The sequence below is a fragment of the Theropithecus gelada genome, chromosome 1 (assembly GCF_003255815.1).
Source record: "Theropithecus gelada isolate Dixy chromosome 1, Tgel_1.0, whole genome shotgun sequence".
NCBI classification, from domain to species: domain Eukaryota; kingdom Metazoa; phylum Chordata; class Mammalia; order Primates; family Cercopithecidae; genus Theropithecus; species Theropithecus gelada.
Genome location: NC_037668.1, coordinates 80387229 through 80404773, shown reverse-complemented (window position 1 = coordinate 80404773; position 17545 = coordinate 80387229). Strand labels below are relative to the sequence as shown.

General features: G+C 37.0%; 1 protein-coding gene across 3 annotated transcripts in view; it reads left to right on the top strand.

The window, feature by feature from the left end:
* TUT4 (terminal uridylyl transferase 4) overlaps nucleotides 1–17545 on the top strand; it is a 128317-nt gene that overhangs the window by 32386 nt on the left and 78386 nt on the right. For all 3 annotated transcript variants that reach the window (XM_025385897.1, XM_025385915.1, XM_025385906.1), the window contains exons 3-4: nucleotides 2804–2967; nucleotides 9413–9529. In XM_025385897.1, coding sequence (XP_025241682.1) covers nucleotides 2804–2967; nucleotides 9413–9529 — 281 coding nt within the window. The remainder of the gene's footprint in view (nucleotides 1–2803; nucleotides 2968–9412; nucleotides 9530–17545) is intronic.

Sequence of the window (17545 nt, the reverse complement as noted above, 5' to 3'; positions counted from 1 at the left end):
ACAGTTCAATGGCACTGAGTACATTCACAGTGTTGCACAATCATTACTACTGTCTAATTTCATCATCCCAGAAGGAAACCCTGTGCCGATTAAGAGTTACTCCCCATTCCCCCCTTTCCCTAGCCTTTGGCAACTATTAATACACTTTCTATTTCTATGTATTTGCCTATTCTAAATATTTCATAGAAATGAAGTCATACATTATGTGGTCTTCTGTGTCTGGCTTTCATTTAGTGTCATGTTTTTAAGGTTTATCCATGTTGTACCATGTATCAGTACCTCATTCCTTTTTAAGACTGTTACTATGAACTGGATTATATCCCCTCCCAAATTCCTATGTTGAGGCCCTAACCTCCAACATAATAGTATTTGGAAACAGGGCTTTTAGGTGGTAATTAAGGTTAAATGAGGTCATAAGGGTGAGGTCCTAATCTGGCCTTATAAAAAAGAAGAGAGAACCTCTCTCCTACAAGGAAAGGCCATGTGAACACACAGCAAGAAGGTGGCTGTTTGCAGTCCAAGAAGAGAGCCCTCACCAGACAGTGACCCTGTCAGCACCTTAATCTTTGACTTTCCAGTCTCCAGAACTGTGAGAAAATAAATTTCTGTTGTTTAAGCCACCCAGACTGTAGTATTTTGTTGTGGCAGCCTGAGCTGACTACAACCCCTGAATAATATTCCATTGTATACATATTCCACGTTTTGTTTATCCATTCATCAGAAATGGGTTTTTGTATTGTTTCCACCTTTGGTTATTGTGAATATTCTATGAACACTCATGTACAAGTTTTTGTGTGGATACAGGTTTTCAATTCTTGTTTTGTGAGAGGATTAACATGTAATGAACTAGTGTTTTTGGAACACAATTTAGGACATTCTGCCTGATATTATTTTGTTTTATATGTTGATTCCAGAAAATTAAATAATTTCATATATTTCTGACTTTTAAAGAAAGCTAGGCAGCTTTCTTTAGTTCTTTATATTAGCAGAAACGATAGTTTTACAAGATTTGCTGCTGATGGTTACCTTGTCACACAAGGCCTGTTATACACATAGAAAAGAGAAAAGGGTTACATTATTATATTGTCTTCTTACTATCCTTTTTCATGAAAAGTAGAAATAATACTAGGATTTCATCTTTTCTTTTACATTTCCATAATAAAATGGTTGCTAAAAAACTAAATCTTTTTTCCAAATATTAGGATGTAATTGCAAATTGCTTGTTCCTCCGACTGTAATTTAAGAAACACTTATGTAACCTAGCCATACTTCTTGTGTTTGAATCCTTTTTATAACATCCTTATCTGAGTTTACCTTCCTAGTCTAGAATCCTGTGTTCTTGTGGTAGGAAATGCACCATCTCCAGAGGCATACCATTTCTTTCTTCAGAAAATTAGTGCTATTAAAAGGTAGGCTTGACTGTCAGGGTTCCTCTAAATGCCATGCAATTGGCTTTTGAGGACAGAATGGAGAGATTTATTGATAATCTATGAGCATTTCTTTTTCGAAATGCTTGTAGATACATCCAGATTCATTTATTTATTCAACATGACACAGAGCATTAGCTCGGATCTAGGCATTGTATTAAAATCTGAAGGTAAGAGTAAGACCCCGGTCATTAGCATCAAGAAATCCGTCATCTAATGTAGGAGATAGATAAATGAATACAAATTCGATTACTCTGTAAATGTGAGATAATAGAGGGTAATAGAATAAGATAATATCAGACCGGCTTATGGAAACAAGTGGTGCTTAAGCTGAATTTTGAAGGACAGGTAAATATTAATTTAATTGGGGAGCGTCAATGGAGAAGGGAGTGGCATACATAAAGACGTTGAGACTTGAAACAGCTTTGGTGATTAATTCTAGCACATTTAATATGAGGTGAAAAGTGTTATGGCAAGATCTGAGGTTAGAGTTACAGGCAAGTTAGCTAGATTTTTTTCTTTAGATTTTGGCTTAAATGGTATCTGCTCAGAGAAACCTTCTCTGGCTCCCGTATTTAAAGTTGGTCTCCCTCTCAGTTCCTTGCTTTTTCCTTTGTAACATTTATTACAACTTGGAATTGTTCTGTTTACTGCCTTCATGAGGGCAAGAGACTGTGTAATATCCTAGGGAGTTAAAACTTTGTTCTGAACTCTGCAGAAGCCATTTATGTGTTTTAAGCAAGAGAATAAGGTGATTTGGTTTATATTTTAAAAATCGCACTGGTGGAGGAACCTACTGCAGAATAGATACATACTGCTAGATGCTGCAGATGCCAAAGGTGAAAACATAGTCTGTGCCTCAAAGAGATTACAATCTAGTTAGGAGGCAGAGAAGCAAAGGAAAACCATTAATGTAGTGGAGATATCCAGGAGTTCTGTGGAAGGAAAGAAGGAGGAGCCTTGTGTGGGTTTGTGGTCTGGAGTATACATATGTTGTTTTAATTGCTAGTGAATTTAGTTCAGTGACTAATCTTCTTTGAGTGGTACTCCAAACAGTTTTTTATCAGATTGACTTCAGAGATTCTACAAGATGATTATGTTATATTAGCTTTGTGTAATGTAGTCTCAGTTATATATCTCTTGATGGGTAGGTTGGAAGAACAGGCTAGTCATTTGACCCTTAAAGGTTTTTCTTTGTGACTTTTGATACCATGTATATTTCTTACCTATATTTTATATATGCATACCAACTTGTATACTTTCCTAAGGAAAATGAAATAATATTTTTCTGTGTATAAATTTAATGTCTGTTTTCCATTAAAAATTTTAAAATTTACTAGTTCTAATGATAACTGAGTGATTGGTTTCTTTTCTAGGTAAAATGAAGAATGATGAATCTAATAAAGAAAATTCTTCAGAGATGGACTATTTAGAAAATGCCACTGTGATAGATGAATCTACATTGACACCTGAGCAGAGGCTAGGGTTGAAACAAGCAGAAGAACGCTTAGAAAGAGATCACATCTTTCGACTTGAAAAAGTATACTATGTTGTTTTAGTTATTTGGGGGGAAATGTGTGTTTCATAACTGTTTTCCCCAAGTATAGCTCTTTTTATTTTTCTTTATTCATAAGACAGAGGTAGCATTCATCTTTCCTTACTTCCCTCTTCTCTACCTTTCTTCTTCTTTGCCTCTTTTCTTCCTTGCCTCTCTTTTTCAGCAGTTACTTATTATCTGTGAGTCTGACTTCATTCATCCCAAGGGTTAGCACACTATGGTCTATCCCTTGTTTTTGTTTTTGAATGTGTTATAATACACCTAGCCTCCCCATCGTTTTTGGTAAACATTTTATTGGAATATAGCCATGCCTATTTGTTTACATATTGTCTATGGCTGCTTTCATGCTACAATGGGAAATTTGAGTTGAGTAGTTGTCACAGAGCTTATCTGGCTTGAAAAGCATAAAATATTTAGTCTTTGCCAAAGCATAAAATGTCTACCAAAATATTTATTCGCCCCTTTACAGAAGAAACTTGCTGACCTCTGATTTAATCACTCATCAAACAGATACTGAGCATTTGTTTTGTGCCAGGTATTATAATAGGCACTGGGGATGTATTGGTGAAAATGGTAATTTCTTCCCATTAGAAGTTAAAAGTCCATTCAGATTGATGGAAATAGCAAACACCATACAACACACTAGATTTCTTCCTTTTTCTCTTTTCCTATATTTATTGAATATTTACTATGTATTAGGAACTATCCTAGCCATTGGTATCTTACGCCTGTGTATTAATTTCTTAACCTAGAAATACACATTCCTGGCCTCAATAAAAACACTGCTAGGTTTTGAAGGAAAGAATCACAAATCACGGCCAGGCCCAGTAGCTCATGCCTGTAATCCCAGCATTTTGGGAAGCTGAGGCAGGCCGATTGCTTGAGGTCAGGAATTCAAGACTAGCGTTACCAACATAGTGAAACCCTGTCTTTACTAAAAATACAAAAATCAGCGAGGTGTGGTAGTCAGTACCTGTCGTCCCAGCTGCTACTTGGGAGGCTGAGGCGGGAGAATTGCTTGAACCTAGGAGGCAGAGGTTGCAGTGAGCCAAGATTGTGCCACTGCACTCCAGCCTGGGCGACAGAGCAAGACTCTGTCTCCAAAAAAAAAAAAAAAAAATCACAAAACTGTTGACAAATAGATACTTGGGTTATTTGTAAATATGCTTACAAGGAAATAGGTCATCATTCTTGATAAATAAGGAAATAAATGGTATGATTTTGTATAGTTTAGAAAAATGAAATTGTATCTAGATTGAAAAAGACAATCGTGGGTTATTAATAGAATTTACAGCAGAGTAGTCACCACATGAAAAGAGAAAGGAATATCAAGGAGTAGAGGATCATAATACAGGAGAGAGTTTGGGTTGTGTAGTTAATCTTACAAGATCCTAGTTAAAAGGAAGTCTTTTTTGCAATTTGCTCTTTTGCTTTTTTTGTGTTTTTGTGTGTGTGTGTGTTTTTGTTTTTGAGACGGAGTCTCACTCTGTCGCCCAGGTTGAAGTACATTGGCATGATCTCAGCTCACCGCAACCTCCACCTCCTGGGTTCAAGCAATTCTCCTGCCTCAGCCTCCTGAGTAGCTGGGATTACAATTGTGCGCCACCATGCCCAGCTCATTTTTGTATTTTTAGTAGAGACAGGGTTTCACTATATTGGCCAGGCTGGTCTTGAACTCCTGACCTCAAATGATCCACCCACCCTGGCCTCCCAAAGTGCTGGGATTACAGGCAGGAGCCACCATGTCCGGCCTTTTACTTAGTTCTGTCTTTACTTAGTTCTCTCACTTTTCCTCTGGGATTAGTAAATTTCTGGATGACATCTCAACTGACCTTGGATAAATCTCTATCACTGGAATCTGATTCTGTCTCCTTATTTATAATATAATAAAGATTGACCTACCTGGTAAAATAATTCAATTCTGTTCATCTTTATTTAGTACTTAATACATAGCAGATTTTGTGCCAAAAACTTTACTTGTGTTATCTTATTTAATCCTCATAACAGCCCTATGCGCTAGGTGTTATAGTTTTGTCCATTGGCAGAATAAATATTGAATCCCTTTTATGTGCCATGATCTAGTACCTGACATTTTGAAAAACATGATTGCTTTTCTAGGAGTTCACTAGAGAAAGACACATAAGCAAATACTAGTGATAATAACAGTATTTTTTGAAAATGGTATCATAGACAAAAGAGTGACCAATTTAAGTCGTGAGTATAGAGGCATTAATTTGGAGAATGCTTTATAAGGTGACATTGGAGCTGTCTCTCAAGAAATGGCTAGGAATTGACCAGGTAGGTAGGAGAAGGGTGGTGTAGGTAAATTGCATGTATAAAGGAAATACGAAAAAATATATTTTCAAGAAAAATAAGCAGAGAACTGGTTGGGAAGTTACATAGGAATGAAGCGGGAAAGGTTAGTTGTTACTGAAAGAAGGAAGAAGTTGGGATGGAATAGGTATTTGATGGTAGTAGGAAAAATGGCCTGGGGTGAAAATAAAGCTTGGAAGCATTGGAAAACATTTTATTTGTTGTTGAATTTATATAGTAATGATGTAAAGTTACTGTACCAGAACCAGTGTAAATATTCGTAATCCCTTTTCTTTCTGACACCTCTTTATTTCTCATGCCCTCCAAACTTACTTTCAATTATTGTACTCTTTTTTTTTTTTTTTAAATTATTTGGCCTCTTGAACTCTTTTTTTCTTTTTCTTCTTTTTTTTGAGACAGGGTCTCATTCTTGTTGCCCAGGATGAATTGCAGTGGTGCAATAATGGCTCATTGCAGCCTCGACCTCCCAGGCTCAGGTACCTCAGCCTCCCAAGTAACTTGGGACTACAGGCGTGTGCCACCAACCCTGCTCAGTTTTTTATATTTTTTGTAGAGATGGTGTTTTGCCAGGTTGCCCAGACTGGTCTCGGCCTCCCAACGTGCTGAGTTTACAGGTGTGAGCCACAGTGCTCTGGCAAATTCATTGTACTCTTTTTTTTTGGAGACAGGGTCTCATTCTGTCTCCCAGGCTGGAGTGCAGCGGCACAATCTTGGCTCACTGCAACCTCTGCCTCCTGGGTTCAAGTGATTCTTATGCCTCAGCCTCCTGAGTAGCTGGGACTACAGGCATGCGCTACCACAACCGGCTTGTCCTCTTAATTAACATTTTTCTTTATCAAATTTAGACACTCATTAAGAATATTCCCAGGTATTTAAAAAAATTTTTTTTTATTTTTTATTTCTTCAGGTCCTTTGGTTCACAGTGTTTCCATAGATTACCTAATTGAAGAATAAAGATGTAGACTGCAGATTTTTGCTCTGTACCAAAGAAGAAATAAGTCCAAACCATTAGATCAGAAGGGCAAATTTTCCTATGATTGAATGTTAAATATTGAGTTGGAAATACCCAGAAATCTTTGTTCTAGCTTGTTTGCAGAAAGTTAGAGATTTACTAGTGGGTTTATTTAATGGTAAAATAAAACTATAATAAAAAATGTTTAACTTTTTTATGTATTTTTTTTCTGTGAAACTAGAGAGTTTATGATGAAAAGAGCAGTTTTGTCTGATTTGATATTGTGCCCAGTACATGTCTTGCACGAAGTGATTGGTTGATAATTACAGTGTGCACAGTGGTCAAGTGTATGGATTTTGGAGTCATTGGGTCTAGCTCTGCCACTTATTGGTTGGATAACCTTGGATAAATTATTTAAATTCTTTAAACAACAGTTTACTCATCAGTAAAATGGGATTGATAACAATTATAACACCTAGCTCACAGGACTATTATGAGGATTAAATAAAATAATACAAATAAAGTTTTTAGCACAAGACCTGGTATGTAGAACTGAATTATTTTACCAGGTAGGGCAGTTTTTATTATAAATAAGGAGATAGAATCAGGCTGCAGTGATACAGCTTTATCCAAGGTCAGTTGAGACGTCATCCGAGGCCTTCTGACTCCCCATTCAGTGTAATACCAAAATTTTCTTGATAGACATGTCTTTGGTCTGCTAACATTTTACAGTTGAAAAGTTCACATAATTGATTTCATGACTTCCTTAGTGACCTCATTAGTACACAGGGCTTTAGGTATTTTGTATATATGCTTTCAACTCCTGAAGGCAACCCTTTTTACCGCCTTCACCACTCTCACCTTGAACTAAGCCAACATAATCTCTTTTTTGGATTATTGAATTAATTCCATTAACTGCAGTAGCTTTTTCCTGCTTCTATTCTCAATATAGAAAGCAAATGATCCTTTTAAAATATAAATTAGATCTTGGAATTCTCTGCTCGTAAACCTTCAATGGCTTTCCCCAGTACTTAGAATGAGAGCCAAAGTCTTCACAAGGGATTTTGTGTTCTGTCCCCTATTAGCTCTCTGTTCCAGTTATGCTAACTTTTTTGTAGTTTCTTAAATATTTTAGGTACCTTCCTGCCTCAGGGCCTTGGCATTCACCTTTCCCTTTGCTTGAAATGTATCTTTTCAGATATCCACACAGCTTTATCCTTCACTTCCTTAAAGTTACTTTATCAGTAAGGTCTTAAGTGATGTCTCTACTTTTAAAAAGCAGTAACTCCCCCGACCCCATGCATATTTGTGCATTTGTTTATTATCTGTCTCCTTACACTATAATGTCAATTCATACAGACAAGGATTTCTATTTTGTTTACTGCTCTTATCCCCAGCTCCTAGAAAAATGTTTGCTGTATAATATGAGCTCAGAATATATTTGGCGAGTAAAGAAGTAGTTGTTTTGAAACTAAGAGGTAGCGTTTTCTTTGAGGACTTAATTCATTCTCCAGTAGGAACTGATTTGACAGAATTTTTATGCTAGAGAATTGAAATTGATTGAGCCAACTTTTCTTATTTACTTGTTGCCTTGGGCAAATTATTTAATCCCTGAGATTTAGTTTGCCAATAAAATGGGGAATTCTGATAGGGTTGTTGAAAGGTTAATACTATACTGCTGTGGCTATATTTATTTTTAGTCCGTAACAGGATTGTTGCTAAATTTGGAGCAAGTTTCTTGTTTAAAAGAAATCATGTAATTTTCTGAGGTGAAAGAATCTTTTTGTCAGAAGCTGAAGCCTGTTGAATACCGTAAATCAATCTGAAATAAAAACTAAGCATTGCTAAAGTTTCAGTGTAAGGCATTAGAAACTTTAAAAATTCCACATGCATTTATTGTGTGTGTGTAATTTTTTATTGTGTAATCTGTGTAGAATGTTGGCTTCAGATTCATATGTACAGGAATTTAAATTTGGTGTCTTCCACTTAATACTGCTGTATCCTTGTAAAAGGTGCAGGTTCTGTGGGCTTTTGTTTTCACAACTATAAGATGAAAATAGTGGCAATTTAATCGGATGATTAGGGGAATTAAAATGACAAATTGTATGTCAAACACCTAGCATAGTGCCTGGCACATAACAGGTACTCAGTAATTACTAAGCTTTATTAGTATTTAGAGAATACATATACGAAGTATGAGTGCGTTCTGTGACTGATAGTTTAGTGTGTTGGAATTGTTATTCCCTTCAGTAGTGACCTCAGGAGGTTATTCATTTATTCCCATGATATTGTGATTGGAGTGTTTTTCAAACTCAGCTTTTGAAATTTCTTCCATATTTGTGGCCCATTCTTTTGAAATCCCCAATTCGAGGGCAGATTTTTTTTTTTTTTGTAGTAATCAAAATGGCTGCAAGTTAAGTTTGAAATCAGTTTTGGGGACAACATTGGAATAAGACTAAATAGTAAGACTTCATTTCTTTCTTTCTTTCTTTCTTTTTTTTCTTTTTTTTCTTTTTTTTTTGGTTGAGATGAAGTCTTACTCTGTTGCCCAGGCTTGAGTGCAGTGATGCGATCTCGGCTTGTTGCTGCAACCTCTGCCTCCCAGGCTGAGATAATTCTTCCACCTCAGCCTCCAGAGTAGCTGGGATTACAAGCCTGCGCCACCATGCATGGCTACATTTTGTATTTTTAGTAGAGAATGGGTTTCTCCATGTTGTCCAGGCTGGTCTTCAACTCCTGAGCTCAAGTGATCCGCCAGCTTCGTCCTCCCAAAGTGCTGGGATTACAGGCATAGCCACCACACCCGGCTCGACTGCTTTTCTTACATTGGATTCTAAAGATTATATTAGATGAATATTAAACATAATTTAGCATTACCATGATATTGTTAGATATTGTATGTAATCTCCTATGATGTATGTAGTATGTAATCTGTTATGATGACTATTTTGAAAAAGGACTACTGTCTCTTTGGTATATAAGTTTATTAAAAACTATTACTTTAGAAGAAGGAAAGGATAAGGAGAAAACCTTCAGTGCTTATTTCTGTCTACTTACATAATTGTATTACTAACTTACATAGTCAATAGTTTACTCCTCTGTTTTCTGAATAAAATGCATTTTTTAAACTTGTCTCTTCAGCGATCACCAGAATATACCAATTGTCGGTATCTATGCAAACTTTGCTTAATTCACATTGAAAATATCCAGGGAGCTCATAAACATATAAAGGAGAAACGACATAAGAAAAATATTTTGGTAAGTTCTTTTTAAAAAATACTTTTATTTATTTTTCAAGTTGTAAAACCATATCAAATATTTTTTATTTGTGAAACTAAAAATGAAATATTTGTCCAATCTTATATTAGTAACTAAAGTGATAGCTTTGGAAGCTATTATTGCCTTCCTTATCTGAGGTAATCAGGAAGGAAGGAACCTTGTTGAGACCAGTTTGCTCATCCTGTAGAATGTTGATTCCTAAGTTTAGAGCCGTTAGGTACAATCAGTCCGTCCAACTGATGTTTATTGAGTTCTTGTGTGCTAGTACTAGGCAGTGTTGAATAAGATAGTTGTGGTTCCTGCCCTCAGATTTTCTAAGAATTGATGAGGGTATGCGTTGAATAAAGATTTAAGTATAATGAGTTTTGTTAGTGGGAGAAGAGTGTGCTAAGGAGGTGTACGAGGATATTTTACTTCATCTAGAACAGGGGAGGCTTCTCTGAGAAAGTGATGTTTGAATTGAACTTTGAAGTAGTAGTTTAAATGGCAAAAAGGTGAGTGGCCTACAAGGGTAAGTGGGAGAGCACTTTACACAAAAAGCACCATGAATTGAAAGCCTTTAGACAGGAAAAGGCATGGCGTGTGAGTAACTGAAAGTCTACTATGATTAGAACAAAGAGCTGGGGGAAAATGGTGTGATATGAAGCTGGGAAAGTACAGACCATTAAGAAATTTATAAGCTTTGGGAATTTGTAATTTTTCAGTTATTTCCATTAAAATATCCCGTAGACATGGATATGAATAGAGTTCTTTTAAAAATGTATTGGTAAATTAGCTATTTAATTTTTTCTTTTTAAAGCTACAACAACAATAATAATGCTATGTAACCTCTTACTTATCTCTAAGTCTTAGCTCATATATCTTCTTTAAGAAATTTTCTACCTGACCCTCTCAGCAAGTCTGGGTTGGATACTCCTTCTCCGTGCCCCCATAACAACTTTTACATATCTGATTAGAAAATCTAACATATTGTATTCTGGCAGTCTACCTTCTCTTCCCTTCTAGACTTCAATATGCAGTATTCTAGAAGGCATATTTAGTTATTTTTGTTTCTGAGTTGCTTAGGATAGTGTCTGACAACAGTAGGTGCTCAACATAGTTTTCTTGAAAAAATGAATGAACTGAAACAAATAGAACAGGGACAAGGGAGTAGTTTAGGTGATAGTAATTAGGAATTTTCCAAAAATGTCGGAAGATGCCTATCATTAGTTCCAGGAAGTTCGGGCTTGCAAGCAAGAAAACTTTTCTTTGTTTTGTTTTGGAGACAGTGTCTTACTCTGTCTTCCAGGCTGGAGTGCAGTGGCACGATCTTGGCTCACTGTAACCTCTGCCTCCCAGGTTTAAGCGATTATCCTGCCTCAGCCTCCCAGGTAGCTGGGTTTACAGGCACACCATGCCTGGCTGATTTTCATATTTTTGATAGAGATGGGGTTTTACCAGGGCAAGCCAGAAACTTAAAAAGAAAATCATACCTAGGCTGGGTGCAGTGGCTAAAGGTCTGTGATCCCAGCACTTTGGGAGGCTGAGGCAGGTGAATTGCTTAAGCCTAGGAGTTCGAGACCAGCTGGGCAACGTGGCGAAACCCTGTTTCTACTAAAAATACATAAAAATTAGCTGGCCATGGTGGCATGTGCCTCTAATCCCAGCTTCTTGGGAGGCTGAGGTATGAGAATTGTTTGAACCCACGAGGTAGAGACTCCAGTGAGCCAAGATCACACCACTTCACTTTAGTCTGGGCGAGGGAGTGAGACTCTACCTCAGGAAAAAAAAAAAAAAGAAAAGAAAAAGAAAACTATACCTGTATACTTTATAGATTGAGTATACCTTATCCTAAATGCTTGGGACCAAAGTATTTTGGATTTTTTCAGATTTTAGAATATTTGCATTATACTTTAATGAGCATTTCCTTTGAGCATCGTATTGGTGTTCAAAAGTTTCAGATTTTGGAGCATTTCACATTTTGGATTTTCAGATTAGGGATGCTCAGTCCGTATAGGGAAACTTTAGAACATTACAGAAACAAACAAAAAGAAAGCAAACTTGAATGCAGCCATATAGGACTTATACTTTTGGTGAAGTTAGAGTAACAGTGGATTTACTTTTCCCTTGAAATGACCAAAAAAAAAAAAAAAAAAAAACCAGAAATATGAAGCAGTGGTTTTCAGGCAGCAAAGGACAGTCAATGAATGAAAAACAAATGGCCTGAGCCCAATGTTGGCTCCAGCTTGAGAGTTTCTAGATTACACTATAGGGAAGGGAACCCAGTGGACTCTCACAGTTGAAGAGAGGGACCTTAGAGTCCACTAAGTCCAGGATAGCTAGAATTCACAGGACAGTGTAACTAAAATGAGAAAACTGCACAAAAAGAAATCCAGGGAACTGTAGATGGTCCTCTTAAAGTATTCAGCACAATGCTGATTGGTGCATGCATGTGAAATAGCTTCCTGAACCCAGAGAAAGAACTGTCAGAGGAAATTAGAACAGTGCTTGGTGCTCACACAGGACTTTTTCCTGTCCAGACTGGAAAGCCTCATTCTTCATGAGACATTCGGTAGAGTACTCAGAAAAATCTTGTTTCAGTAGTATAGATATTTAGTACTAAACTAAATGTGGTCTGGTCCTATATAAAATATTTTAAAGGCAAGATTCAAAATGATAAATGGTTTCCAAGTATTTAATGTCATTACAGAACAAAGCTTAGGGATATTACAGAAATACAAAAATACTCATCACTGAAAAAAATTCACATAATGTGACATTTAGTCAAAGATTATCAGGCATGCAAGGAGACAGGAAAATACAAATCATGATGAAGAGAAAAGTCAGCTGTAATAATTGACCTTGAACTGACCAGCCTTTGTTAGGATTAGCAGAGAAGGACAGTAAGACAGTTAATACAACTGTATTCTTGATGTTCCAGAGATGAAGTAGAGACATGGAAATATGAAAAAGATATGAACAGGACTTTTAGAAACGAAAACTACAACATCTAAGATTAAAACTACATTGGGTAGGAATAATAGTACATCAAACATTGCAAAAGAAAAGGTTAGTGAACTCTTGAAGATATAGCAATGGAAACCACCAGAGTGAAACACAGGAAAAATTAAACAAAAAGGAAAAAGAAAAAAGTCATTGAGCTCTGGGATAATTGATACATGTACCTGTTCTATACAAATTCTTCCAGAACATTGAAGAGGAGAAATACTTCCCAGTTCAGTCTGTGAGTATGAGGTCCACATAACTCTGATATTCAAACCACAGAAATACATTACAATAAAGGAAAACGTTATTCTTGTTGACTCCGATGGGAGAAAAAAAAGAAAATTTTAGACCAAAACTCCTCATGAACGTAGATGCAAAAATTCTAAATATAATTTTAGCCAGTTGAATCCAACAGCATATTAAAGGAATGAATATGTCATGATCAAGTGGGGCTTTATTCCAGGAGTGCAATGTTAGTTTTACATTAAAAAAAGTCGCTCATTGGTCAGGCACAGTGGCTCATGCCTGTAATCCCAGTCGTTTGGGAGGCTAAGGAGGGCAGATCACCTGAAGTTAGGAGTTCGAGACCAGCCTGGCCAACATGGTGAAACCCCATCTCTACTAAAAATACAAAAATTAGCCGGGCATGGTGGCTCATGCCTGAAATCCCAGCTACTTGGGAGGCTGAACCCAGGAGGTTGAGGTTGCAGTAAGCTCAGATTGTGCCACTGCACCCCAGCCTGGGCAACAGAGCAAGACTTCATCTCAAAAAACAACAAAAACAACAACAACAAAACCCGCTCATTGTGATTTACCATGTTAGCAAACAGAGAAAACTATGTGATTATCTTAGTAGATGCTGAAAAAGCGTTTTCAAAAATGTTTTGATAAAAATTCTAAGCGTGGCCGGGTGCGGTGGAGCATGCCTGTAACCCCAGCTCTTTGGGAGGCTGAGGCAGGCAGATCACCTGAGGTTGGGAGTTCGAGACCAACCTGGCCAATGCGGTGAAATCCCCCTCTACTAAAAATACAAAAATTAGCTGGACGTGGTGACACACACCTGTAATTCCAGCTACTCGAGAGGCTGAGGCAGGATAATCACTTGAATCCTGGAGGTGGAGGTTGCAGTGAGAGCTGAGATGGCACCACTGCACTCCAGCCTGGGTGGCAAAGTGATACTCTGTCTCAGAAAAAAACAAAAAACAAAAAAGGTCTGAGCAAACTAGGAGTAGAAGACGACTTCTATAACATGATAAAAACATCTACAAAGCTGGGTGTGTTAGTCCCAGCTCCTTTGGTTGTTTGAACCTAGGAGTTTGAGACCAGCCTGGGCAATATAATGAGACCCTGTTAAAAAAAAAAATTCTATAAAAAACTAATAGTTATCATCATACTTAAGTATTAAAGACTGAATGCTGTTCCCCCAAGATTAGGAAAAAAGACAGGTATGAAAGTAGTGTAGCTGCCTTGGAAAAGAGTATGGTGGTTCTTCAACAAATTAAAAATAGAACTACAGTATGATCCAGTAATTTCACTTCTGGGCATATACTTAAAAGAATTGAAAACAAGGTTTCAAAGAGATATTTGTACACCCAGGTTCATGGCAACATTACTCACAATAGCTAGTATGTGGAAGCAATTCAGATATCCAATGATGGATGAATAGATAAGCAAAATGTGTGGTATTCATACAATGGAATATTAGCCTTAAAAAGGATGGAAATTCTGCAATATGCTGCAACATGGATGAACCTTGAGAAATGCTAAGTGAAATAAGCCAGTTAGAAAACGAAAAATAGTGTATGATTCCATTTATATGAGTTTTTTAGAGTAGTCAGAATCAGAGACAGAATAGTGCTTGCCATAGGCTTGGAGGAGGGGGAAATGGGGAGTTACTGCTTGACAGAGAATTTTGGTTTTGCATTTGTGTTCTGTGTTAGAGTATTTGGATTTTATTTTGAGCATTATGGAGTTTAATAACATGTTGTTTTCGAGATAGAGTCTTGCTCTATCGCCCAGACTGAAGTGCAGTGGTGGGATCTCAGCTCACTGCAAACTCCGCCTCCTGGGTTCAAGCAATTCTTCTGCCTCAGCTTCCTGAGTAGCTGGGATTACGAGTGCGCACCACCACACCTGGCTAATTTTTGTATTTTTAGTAGAGACAGGGTTTCACCATGTTGGCCAGGCTAGTCTCGAACTCCTGACCTCATGATCCGCCCACCTCGGTCTCCTAGAGGGCTGGGATTACAGGCTTGAAACACTGTGCCTGGCCATAACATGTATTTTTGCAAGGTCATTCACCCTGGCCTCTGTGAAAGAAGCCTGAGAGGGGTCTGTTTGGGGAGACCAGTTAGCCTTTCATAATAATCTAGTAAGCTATGATGAACACTGACCTGAAGTAGTAGTTAGTGAGAATGGAGTTGAGTTTGAAGAGAGATTCAGGATGTAGAATTGTGGGAATAGAGGCCCACGATGTCTTGAATGATCGTAAGGTATCTGATTTGAGATGTTATCAAAGATTGTGGTGCCATTTACTTAGCAGAAATAAAAGTTTCATAACATTCTGAGTTTGAGACACTTACGGAACATTTCAAGTAGAGATGTCCCACAGTCATTTGAATATAAGGATCTGGAACTTATGTTAGCAGTTGGAGATTCAGGTTTGGTAAACTTCAGCAGTTGAAATCATAGATGAATTCACCAAATGAATAAGGACAGAATGTCAAGGAATACAAACATTTAATGGACTAGTAGAGGAAGAGCAGTGAATAGATTGGTGAATGAGTAGAATAATAGGAAAAATAGAGAAAGGTGTTAGAGAAACTAAAAGAAAGGAAAGTTTCAAGATGGTAGTCGAAAATGTGATAATATGGATAAAAATAATCTAAAAGCTTAAAGATGTCTGATTTGGTGCCTGTAGTCTAAGCTACTCAGGATACTGAGGTGGGAGGATCGCTTGAGCCCAGGAGTTGGGGTACATACTGGGCAATGTAGCAAAATCCTGTCAATTAAAAAATAAATAAATAAAAATTTAAAATGTCAGATTTGGCAACTAAAGAGGTTTTGATAATCCTGGGAAGAACAGTTTCTGTTTTAGAACTAAAAAAGACGTAGTTTTGAGTGAGGAGGTATAAGGAAATAGAATAGACTCAACTTTCAGAAAACTTAATTGTACAGAAAAGAAAGGAAGACTGGTAGTAGCTAGAGGGGCACACAATTTTTTTTTCTTTTAATTTGGCAGAGTAAAATTCTCATCACAGTTTTAATTTTTTAATTTAAATAATCATTTAATCTTTCTCTCTCTTGAGTGTAAGCTCCATGAGGGCAGGGATTATATGCATTATTTTTTCCCATCTTAGTACAGTACCTGGCATATAGTTGTTCCATAAATATTTGTTGATTAATGATTTAAATGGAGTGGAAAGACCATACGCTTTGGAGTTAGAACTAGATTTAATTCTCAGTTCCACCTTGTAGTTGTAGGATGATATTTAACATCTATAAGTCTCAGTATTCTTATCTATAAAATGGTTTTGGTAGTATCTATTTGGGGAGTGATATTGTAAGAATTAAGTGACATAACATGTGTAAAGCACTTGGCACGGTGCCAGGCCCATAGTAGGTAATCAATAAATGGTAGTTGTTGCTGTTAGTGTAGAGGTAAAGAGTGCTTACTTAATGTGCTGGGTGGCTTGGTGGCTCACACCTGTAATCCTGGTACTTTGGGAGGCCAAGGTAGGTGGATCTCCTGAGCTCAGGAGTTTGAGACCAGCCTGAGCAACATAGCGAAACCCCATCTCTACCAAAGATACAAAAAATTAGCTGGGCGTGGTGGCATGTGCCTGTGGTCCCAGGTACTTGAGAGGCTGAGGTAGAGGACCTCTTGTATCTGGGAGGTGGAGTTTGCAGTGAGCAGAGATTTACTCAATTGCACGCCAACCTAGGTGACAGAGTGAGACCTCGTCTCAAAAAACAAAAAAAAACTTAATGAAAACACAAACTAGTAGATTGTGTAATGTTTAAAATAAGGAGAAGGAGATTATTACCGAATAGGTAAAGAAGGATGGAATTCAGAGCATAGGTGATAGTATTAATCATGATTTCAATGGAGCATTTCATTATGTTGGAAAAGAAAGGTATTAAGAAGGGTTTGCTGAATATTTGACTTTTAAGCTATACCTTGAAGGATGATTAGTTTTACCAGGTGGATACACATAGGGGACAAAATGATTAAAGGCACGGAAGCCCAATAGCACATAGAGTATTTGGAGACTGGTGACTATTTAAATGTGGATGTCTCTTGGAGAGGTTGAAGGAAGACCTAGAAATGCGAATTGAGACCAAAATGCTTTATATTCCATGTTAAGAAGATGTTGCGTTGTCTTATTGGCACATTGAACTTTTTTTTTTTTGAAATTTTTTATTGTGGTAAAATATATATAAGATAAAATTTACCATTTTAACCATTTTTAAGTAGACAGTTTAGTGACATTAAGTACATTTATATTGTTTTGCAATCATCTCCACTGTCTACCTTCATTCAGAACTTTTTCATCATTCTATACTGAAACTCTGTATCCATTAAACAATAATTCCCCATTCCCCTCTCCCTGCAGCCCCTGGTAACCACCATTCTATTTTCTGTTTCTATGTGCTTGTCTATTGTAGGTACCCCATATAAATGGAATCATACATTATTTATCCTTTAGTTTTTATTTCACTTAGCGTGTCTTCAAGTCAACTGTGTTGTAGCATCTATCAGAATTTCTTTCGTTTTTGAGGTTGAATAATATTCCATCATATCTGTATGCCATGTTTTGTGAATCATTTCATCCATGGATGGGCATTTGGGTTATTTCCACCATTTGGCTGTTGTGAATAATGTTGCTGTGAACATCGATGTACAAATACCTATTCGAGTCCCTTTTTTCATTTATTTTTTGTATATACCCAGAATTGGAATTGCTGGATCAAATGGTAAATCCATGTTTAATTTTTTGGGATTGCCAT